This window comes from Zonotrichia albicollis, chromosome 9, assembly GCF_047830755.1.
Source record: "Zonotrichia albicollis isolate bZonAlb1 chromosome 9, bZonAlb1.hap1, whole genome shotgun sequence".
Classification (NCBI taxonomy): domain Eukaryota; kingdom Metazoa; phylum Chordata; class Aves; order Passeriformes; family Passerellidae; genus Zonotrichia; species Zonotrichia albicollis.
Genome location: NC_133827.1, coordinates 13,916,919 through 13,925,802, shown reverse-complemented (window position 1 = coordinate 13,925,802; position 8,884 = coordinate 13,916,919). Strand labels below are relative to the sequence as shown.

At 43.6% G+C, this 8,884-nt stretch overlaps 1 protein-coding gene across 1 annotated transcript; it reads right to left on the bottom strand.

Moving 5' to 3' along the window:
* Window positions 1–236: 236 nt before the first annotated feature.
* Window positions 237–6,888, bottom strand: LOC141730036 (matrix metalloproteinase-14-like). The gene is made up of 4 exons (XM_074546673.1): window positions 6,885–6,888; window positions 6,594–6,738; window positions 4,653–4,765; window positions 237–1,822 (listed from the first exon to the last, which is right to left on the bottom strand). The coding sequence occupies exons 1-4, from the start codon at window positions 6,886–6,888 to the stop codon at window positions 1,506–1,508; spliced, it is 579 nt and encodes a 192-aa protein (XP_074402774.1). The 3' UTR covers window positions 237–1,505.
* Between the last annotated feature and the right edge of the window lie 1,996 nt (window positions 6,889–8,884).

Below are 8,884 nucleotides of genomic sequence, written 5' to 3'. Positions count from 1 at the left end.
TTTGCTCATTTTTCACCCAATTTTCACCATTTTTCCCCTTTTTTTCCCCCTCCCAGTCCAAACCAGTCCAAACCAGTCGGCGCCATTTCCTTTCTCTCCTTTATTAATTAATTATTCACTCATTATTTATTCACTCATTATTTATTCATTCATTATTTATTCATTCATCCCCTCCCACCCCCCCCGGGGGCGTGGCCTGGCTCTTGGCCCCGCCCCCCTCCCGTCCCGCGGGAAAATTATACAAAAAAAAAAAAAAGAAACCCACCCCAAGCTCCGCCCCCTTCATTTGCATAACCCCGCTCCTCTCTCGGCCAATCAGGGAGGAGGAGGGGGCGGGGCGCGGCCCGCAGCACCATAAATGGAAAAGGGGCGTGGCCAATGGGAAAGGGGGGTGTGGGCGTGGCCCGGTGAGCGCAAGGGGCGTGGCTTAACGGAGGGGGCGTGGCTTGGGTGGGTAGGAGTGTCCGGGTGAGTTTGGGGGCGTGGCAAAGTGAAGGGGCGTGGTCAGGGTTGTCTGGGGGCGTGGCCAGGTGAGTGGGCGTGGCCTGGGGAGTCTGTGGGTGTGGTCACACAAAGTGGGCGTGGTCAGGTGAGTCAAGGGGTGTGTCAATACAAAGTGGGCGTGGCCATCTGAGTCAGGTGGGCGTGTCCGTGAAAAGTGGGCGTGGTCAAGTACATCATGGGCGTGTCCCAAAAACTGGGCGTGTCCATGTGAAGAGTCCAGGTGGATTTGGGGGCGTGTTCATATGGAGTGGGCGTGTCCTCACAAAATGGGCGTGGTTAACCAAAGTGGGCGTGCCCCTGTGTAGTGGGTGTGGCCAAATGAATCATTGGGATGGGCAGGTGGGCGTGTCCATTGGAGTGGGCGTGGCCAGGTGATGCTAATGAGGGGCAATGCAAAGTGGGCGTGGCCAGGTGAGGCAATGAGTGAGTCTGGGGGCGTGTCCATGCAAAGTGGGCGTGGTCAGCAGGGTCAGGGGCGTGTCCATACAGCTCAGGTGGGCGTGTCCATCGAAAAGGGCGTGGCCAGGCCGGTCCAATGAGGGGCAATACAAAGTGGGCGTGGCCTCGAGAGTCATGGGGTGACTTGGGGGTGTCCATGCAAAGTGGGCGTGGCCAGGTAATTCAGAGGGGCGTGTCCTAGCACAGTGGGCATGTCCAGGTAATTCAGAGGGGCGTGTCCTTGCAAAATGGGCGTGTTCCCCATAAAAGTGGGCGTGGCCAGAGATTGGGTTGGAGGCGTGTCCATGCAAAGTGGGTGTGTCCAGGTAATTCCAAGGGGCGTGTCCAAGCAAAGTGGGCGTGTCCAGGTAATTCAGGGGGGCGTGTCCATGCAAAGTGGGATTGCCAATTGCCCCCCCAAAAGTGGGCGTGGCCACATTGGGTCGGGGGTGTGTCCAGATGAGTTAGGTGGGCGTGTCCATGCAAAGTGGGCGTGTCCAGGTAATTCAGGGGGGCGTGTCCTAGCACAGTGGGCGTGGCCCCCACCCCAAAAGTGGGCGTGGCTACACGCGGGGCAGCAGCGACCGCTGGCACCGCCTCAGGTGGGTGTGGGCCCCGCCCCGGGGCCGCCAGAACAAGGCCACGCCCCCCAGCGCCGCGGCCACGCCCAGCTGCGCCATAGGCCCCGCCCACGCCGCCGGCCCTGCCCCTACAGCGATGACGATGACCTCGGTGTCCGGAGGGGCGGGGCCGGTGGGCGGGGCCGGGGCGGGGCAGCCCAGCCAATCGCGGAGCGCGGATTTGGGGAAGCCGGGCAGGACGCGGAGGGCGGAGTTGTCGAATTTCCAGTAGAGGTGGGAGCGGTAGAAATAGGTGAAGGCTGCAATGGGAGGGAACTGGGTTATACTGGTTTGTACTGGTTTATACTGGGAGGGGGGAAATGGGGAAAAATGGGGAAAAAATGGGGAAAATCGGTGAAAAAATGGTGAAAATCGGGTAAAAAATGGGGGAGAAATGGGGAAAAAAGGGGTAAAAATGGGGGGGAGTCGTGTCAAAAATCCCGGAAAAAATTTTAAAAATTCCACCAAAAAATCCTTTAAAAAAATTAAAAAAATAAACCTAAAAAATCCCCAAAAATCCCCCAAAAAATCCCCCAAAAAATCCCCAAAAAGTCTTTTAAAAAAATTTTAAAAAAACCAAAAAAATCCTTTAAAAATATTAAATAAAACACAAAAAAAATCCCTAAAATATCCCCAAAAAATCCTTTAAAAAAATTTTAAAAAAACAAAAAAATCCCTAAAAAAATCCCCAAAAATCCCTCAAAAAATCCCAAAAAAATCCTTTAAGAATATTAAATAAAACACAAAAAAAATCCCTAAAACATCCCCAAAAATGCCCCAAAAAATCCCCAAAAAATCCTTTAAAGAAATTAAATAAAACACAAAAAAATCCCTAAAAAATCCCCAAAAATCCCCCCAAAAATCCCAAAAAAAGCCCAAAAAATCCCCCAAAAAATCCCCAAAAAATCCTTTAAAAAATTAAAAAAAAAAAAAAAAAAAAATCCCTAAAAAATCCCTAAAAATCCCCCCAAAAAATCCTTTAAAAAAATTTAAAAAAACACAAAAAAATCCCTAAAAAATCCCAAAAAATCCCCAAAAAATCCTTTAAAAAAATTAATTAAAACACAAAAAATCCCTAAAAAATCCCCAAAAATCCCCCAAAAAAAGCCAAAAAAATCCCCCAAAAATCCCCAAAAAATCCTTTAAAAAATTAAAAAAATAAAACCAAAAAATCCCTAAAAAATCCCCAAAAATCCCTCAAAAAATCCCCAAAAAATCCTTTAAAAATATTAAATAAAACACAAAAAAATCCCTAAAAAATCCCCAAAAATCCCCAAAAATCCCCAAAAAATTCCTAAAAAATCCCCAAAAAATCCTTTAAAAATATTAAATAAAACACAAAAAATCCCTAAAACATCCCCAAAAATCCCCCAAAAAATCCTCAAAAAAATCCTTTAAAAAATTTTTAAAAACCCGCAAAAAAATCCCTAAAAAATCCCCAAAAATCCCCCAAAAATCCTTTAAAAATATTTATAAAAAACCCAAAAAATCTCTAAAAAATCCCCAAAAAAAGCCCAAAAAATCCCTCAAAAATCCCCCAAAAATCCTTTAAAAAAATTAAATAAAACACAAAAAATCCCTAAAACATCCCCAAAAATCCCCCAAAAAATCCTCAAAAAATCCTTTAAAAAATTTTTAAAAACCCGCAAAAAAATCCCTAAAAAATCCCCCAAAAAATCCTTTAAAAGAATTAAATAAAACACCAAAAAAATCCCTTAAAAATCCCCAAAAATCCCCCCAAAAAATCCTTTAAAATTAAAAAAAAATCCCAAAAAATCGCCAAAAAAATCCCAAAAAATCACTAAAAACATCCCAAGAACCTAATTTAAAAATCCCCAAAAATTCCTCAAAAAATCCTTTAGAAATAAAAAAAATCCCAAAAATTCCCCCCAAAAAATCCCCAAAGTCCCCCCAAAAAATCCCAAAGAAAACAAAAAAAATTCGCAAAAATTCGCAAAAAATCCCCCCAAAAATTCGCAAAAAAATCCTTTAAACGTCAAAAAAAAAAAGGAAACCAAAAAATCCCAAAAAAGAAACCCCAAAAAAATACAAAAAAATCCCCCACAAAATCCTTTAAAATTAAAAAAAAAAGTCCCCAAAAATCCCCCAAAAAATCCTTTAAAATAAATAAAACAAAAAATCACAAAAAAAATCCCCAAATAATCCCCAAGAAATCCCCAAAAAATCCCAAATTGTTTGGGGATTTTTTTTTTTTTATTTTTTTGAGGGATTTTTGGGGGATTTTTTTGGGAATTTTTTTGGGAATTTTTTTTTTGTTTGTGGGGTGAATTTTGGAGATTTTGGGGGGATTTTGGGGGGCTTTTTAGGGGAATTTTGGATGCATTTTTTGGGAGTTTTTTGAGACTTTTTGGGGGATTTTTTGGAGAATTTGGGGGCATTTTTTGGGGATTATTTGGGAGATTTTTTTGTGGGATTTGAGGGATTTTTTGGGGGACTTTGTGGGGATTTTTGGACTCATTTTTGGGGGGGTTTGAGGGATTTTTGGGGGGAATTTTTGGTGATTTTTTGGGGATTTTTGAAGATTTTTTGGAAGATTTTTTTTTGTGGGATTTTTGAGAATTTTTTTGCGGATTTTTTGGGGGATGTTTTGTGGATTTTGGGGGAATTTTTTTTGGAATTTTGAGGTTTTTGGGGGATTTTTGGGGGGATTTTTGGGGGACTTTTTGGGTTATTTTGGGGGGATTTTTTTAGATTTTTTCAGGGTTTTTTGGGGAGATTTTTGGGGGGATTTTTGATGATTTTTTGGGGAATTTTTGGGGATTATTTTGGGGGATTTTTGGGTGATTTTTGAGGGATATTTTTGGGGGAGATTTTGGGATTATTTGGGGATTTTTTGGGGGGATTTTTTGAGGATTTTTTAAGGAATTTTTGGGGCGATTTTTTTTGGAATTTTGAGGGTTTTTTGAGAACTTTTTAAGGGATTTTTGGGGTTTTTTTGGGGATATTGGGGGGATTTTTTCAGATTTTTTCAGGATTTTTTGGGGATATTTTTAGGGATTTCTGGGGGATTTTTTGGGGGGATATTTTTGGGATTTTTTTGATTTTTTGGGGTGAATTTTGGGGTCTCACCGTCGTCGGGTCCCATGAAGGCTCCGCGGGGGCTCGGGGGGACCCCCCAGACCTCGATGCTCTTGGGGTACTCGGGGTCCACCGAGCCCAAAGCCTCGTTCAGGCGGTAATACCTGGGTTAGGGGAAATTGGGGAAATATTTGGGGAAAATTGGGGGAAATTTGGAGGGAATTTCGGGAAAATTTGGGCAGAAATTGGGGAAAATGGGGGGGGGGAAATTTGGGGAAATTTAGGGAAATATTTGGGGGAAAATTGGAGGATTTAGGGAGGAAATTTGGGGATTTTTTGGGGGGGAAATTTTGGGGAAATTTGGGGGAAAATGGTGAAAAATTTGGGGAATTTAGGGAGGAATTCCAGAAAGCTCCAGAAGGTCCCGGAAGGTTCAGAGAAGGTTCCAGAAGGTGCAGAGAAAGTCCTGGAAGATGCAGAAATAGCCCAAAAATAGCCCAGACAGGTCCTGAAAGATGCATAAAAAGCCCCAAAATTCCCGGAAAAAAATCCCAAAAAATCCCAGAAATTTCTGGAAGGTCCCGGAAGGTTCAGAGAAGGTTCAGAAAAGGTCCTGGAAGGTGCAGAAAGGTTCACAGAAGGTTCCAGAAGATGCAGAAACAGCCCAGAAGTAGCAGAGACAGGTCCTGAAAGGTACATAAAAAGCCCCAAAATTCGGGGAAAAAAATCCCAAAAAATCCCAGAAAATTCAGGAAGGTCCCGGAAGGTTCAGAGAAGGTCCCGGAAGGTGCAGAAAGACCCGAAAAACAGCCCAAAAGAGCACAGACAGGTCCTGGAAGGTACATAAAAAGCCCCAAAATTCCGGGAAAAAAATCCCAAAAAATTCCCAAAAAATCCCAGAAAATTTGGGAAGGCCATGGAAGGTTCCGGAAGGTTCAGAGAAGGTTCCAGAAGGTGGAGAAAGGTCCTGGAAGGTGCAGAAAGAGCCCAAAAACAGCCCAAAAAGAGCCCAGACAGGTCCTGAAAGATGCATAAAAAGCCCCAAAATTTCGGGAAAAAAATCCCAAAAAATTCCCCAAAAATCCCAGAAAATTCCGGAAGGTCCCGGAAGGTCCAGAGAAGGTTCCAGAAGGTACAGAAAGGTTTAGAAAAGGTCCTGGAAGGTGCAGCAATAGCCCAGAAAGAGCCCAGACAGGTCCTGGAAGGTACATAAAAAGCCCCAAAATTCCGGGAAAAAAAATCCCAGAAAATTCGGGAAGGACCCGGAAAGTCCCGGAAGATTCAGAGAAAGTTCCAGAAGGTGGAGAAAGGTCCTGGAAGGTGCAGAAAGAGCCGAAAAACAGCCCAGAAAGAGCCCAGACAGGTCCTGAGAGATGTATAAAAAGCCGCAAAACTCTGGGAAAAAAATCCCAAAAAATCCCAGAAAATTCCAGGATGTTCCGGAAGGTTCCAGAAGGTTCAGAGAAAGTTCCGGAAGGTGCAGAGAAGGTCCTGGAAGGTGCAGAAATAGCCCAAAAAGAGCCCAGACAGGTCCTGAAAGATGCATAAAAAGAGTGGAATTTCTGGAAAAAAATCCCCAAAAAATCCCAGAAATTTCTGGAAGGTTCAGAGAAGGTTCCAGAAGATCCTGGAAGGTCCCGGAAGGTTCAGAGAAGGTTCCAGAAGGTGCAGAAAGAGCCGAAAAACAGCCCAAAAAGAGCACAGACAGGTCCTGAAAGATGCATAAAAGGAGCAGAATTTTCTGGAAAAAAATTCCAAAAAATCGGAGAAAGTTCTGGAAGGCCCCGGAAGGTTCCGGAAGGTTTAGAAACGTTCAGAGAAGGTTCCAGAAGGTGCAGAAAGAGCCCAAAAAGAGCCTAAAAAGAGCCCAGACAGGTCCTGGAAGATACATAAAAAGCCCCAAAACTCCGGGAAAAAAATCCCAAAAAATTCCCAAAAAATCCCAGAAAATTCCAGAATGTCCCGGAAGGTTCTGGAAGGTTCCAGACGCACTTGTCGCCCCGGAAGAGGTAGGTGTGGCCGCTGGGCAGCCAGAGCAGGGCGGCGTCCACGCGGTCGCTGGGGACGCCCCGGCCGAGCTCCGCCAAATTTTCAGACAGGAAAAACAAAAAAAAAACCCAAAAAGCACCAAAAAAACCTCAAAAAAACCGCCAAAAAACCACAAAAAAAAACCCAAAAAAACCCCAAAAAACCCCAAAGAAACCCCAAAATTCCATTGGGAAAAACCTTTAAAAACCCCTAAAAAAACCCCAAAAATCACCAAAAAATTTCCAGAAAAATCACCCATAACACTTCAAAAAATCGTGATAAAACCACCAAAAAATGGCAAAAAACCATCCAAAAACACCCCAAAAAAAACCCCTGAAATCCTCCAAAACCCCACTAAACCCCCGTTAAAAAATACTGGAAAAACCCAAATAAAACCAGAAAAAAAAAACCATAAAAGCTCCCAAAACCATGAAAAGAAAACCCCAAAAACACCCCAGAAAGCCCCAAAAAAAATCAGAAAACCTAAAAAAAATCTTCATTAAAACACCCGAAAAATCACCAAAAACCATCAACAAAACCCCCAAAAAACCCAAAAAACCCAAAAATCAGCAAAAAACCCCCAAAAAACCCCAATAATCAACGCCCCAAAATCCCTGACACTGATCCCAGAATTTCCCCCGTTCCTGTCGCGGGTTTGGGATTTGGGGTGAAGGATTTGGGGATTTGGGATAAAAGATTTGGGGATTTGGGATGAGGGATTTGGGGATTTGGGATGAAGGATTTGGGGGATTTGGGATTTGGGATCTTTGGATCGAGGATTTTGGGATTTTGGAGGAAGGGTTTGGGAATTTGGGATGAAGGGTTTGGGAATTTGGGATGAAGGATCTGAGGATTTGGGATTTGGGGGATTTGGGATTTGGGGATTTGGGATGAGGGATTTGGGGATTTGGGATGAAGGATTTGGGGGATTTGGGATTTGGGATCTTTGGATCGAGGATTTTGGGATTTTGGAGGAAGGGTTTGGGGATTTAGGATGAAGGGTTTGGGAATTTGGGATGAAGAATTTGGGGTGGGATATTTGGGATGAAGGATTCAGGAACTTTGGATCAAGGATTTTGGGATTTGGGATGAGGGATTTGGGGGTTTGGGATGAAGGGTTTGGGGGATTTGGGATGAAGGGTTTGGGATCTTTGGATCAAGGATTTTGGGATTTTGGAGGAAGGGTTTGGGGATTTGGGATGGGGAATTTGGGATAAAAGATTTGGGGATTTGGGATGAAGGATTTGGGAATTTGGAGTGAAGGGTTTAGGGATTGGGATGAAGGATTTGGGAATTTTGGATCAAAGATTTGGGAATTTGGAGTGAAGGATTTGGGATGAACAATTTGGGAATTTGGGATAAAAGATTTGGGGATTTGGGATGAGGGATTTGGGAATTTGGATCAAGGATTTTGGGATTTGGGAGGAAGGGTTTGGGGATTTTTGGGGTGGGAGATTTGAGACTAAGGATTTGAGGATTTGGGATGAAGGGTTTGGGGATTTGGGATTTGGGGATTTGGGATAAAAGATTTGGGGTTTTGGGATGAAGGGTTTGGGATTTTGGATCGAGGATTTTGGGATTTTCTAGGAAGGATTTGGGGATTTAGGATGACAGGTTTGGGGATTTGAGATGAAGGATTTGGGAATTGGGGATGAAGGATCTGAGGATTTGGGATGAAGGGTTTGGGATGGGGGATTTGGGGTTTTGGGATGAAGGGTTTGGGGATTTGGGATCTTTGGATCAAGGATTTTGGGATTTTAGAGGAAGGATTTGGGAATTTGGAGTGAAGGGTTTGGGGATTTTTGGGATGGGAGATTCGGGATGAAGGATCTGAGGATTTGGGATGAAGGGTTTGGGATGAAGGATTTGGGGGATTTGGGATGAAGGGTTTGGGATCTTTCGATCAAGGATTTTGGGATTTGGGATTTGGGATTTGGGGATTGGGATGAAGGATTTAGGAATTTTGGATCAAAGATTTGGGAATTTGGAGTGAAGGATTTGGGATGGGGGATTTGGGAATTTGGAATGAAGGATTTGTGGATTGGGATGAAGGATTTGGGATCTTTGTAAAAGGATTTTGGGATTTTGGAGGAAGGGTTTGGGGATTTGGGATCAAAGATTTGGGAATTTGGAGTGAAGGGTCTGGGGATTTTTGGGATGGGAGATTTGAGATGAAGGATTTGGGGATTTGGCATGAAGGATCTGAGGATTTGGGATGAAGGGTTTGGGATTTTTGGATCAAAATTTGGGAATTT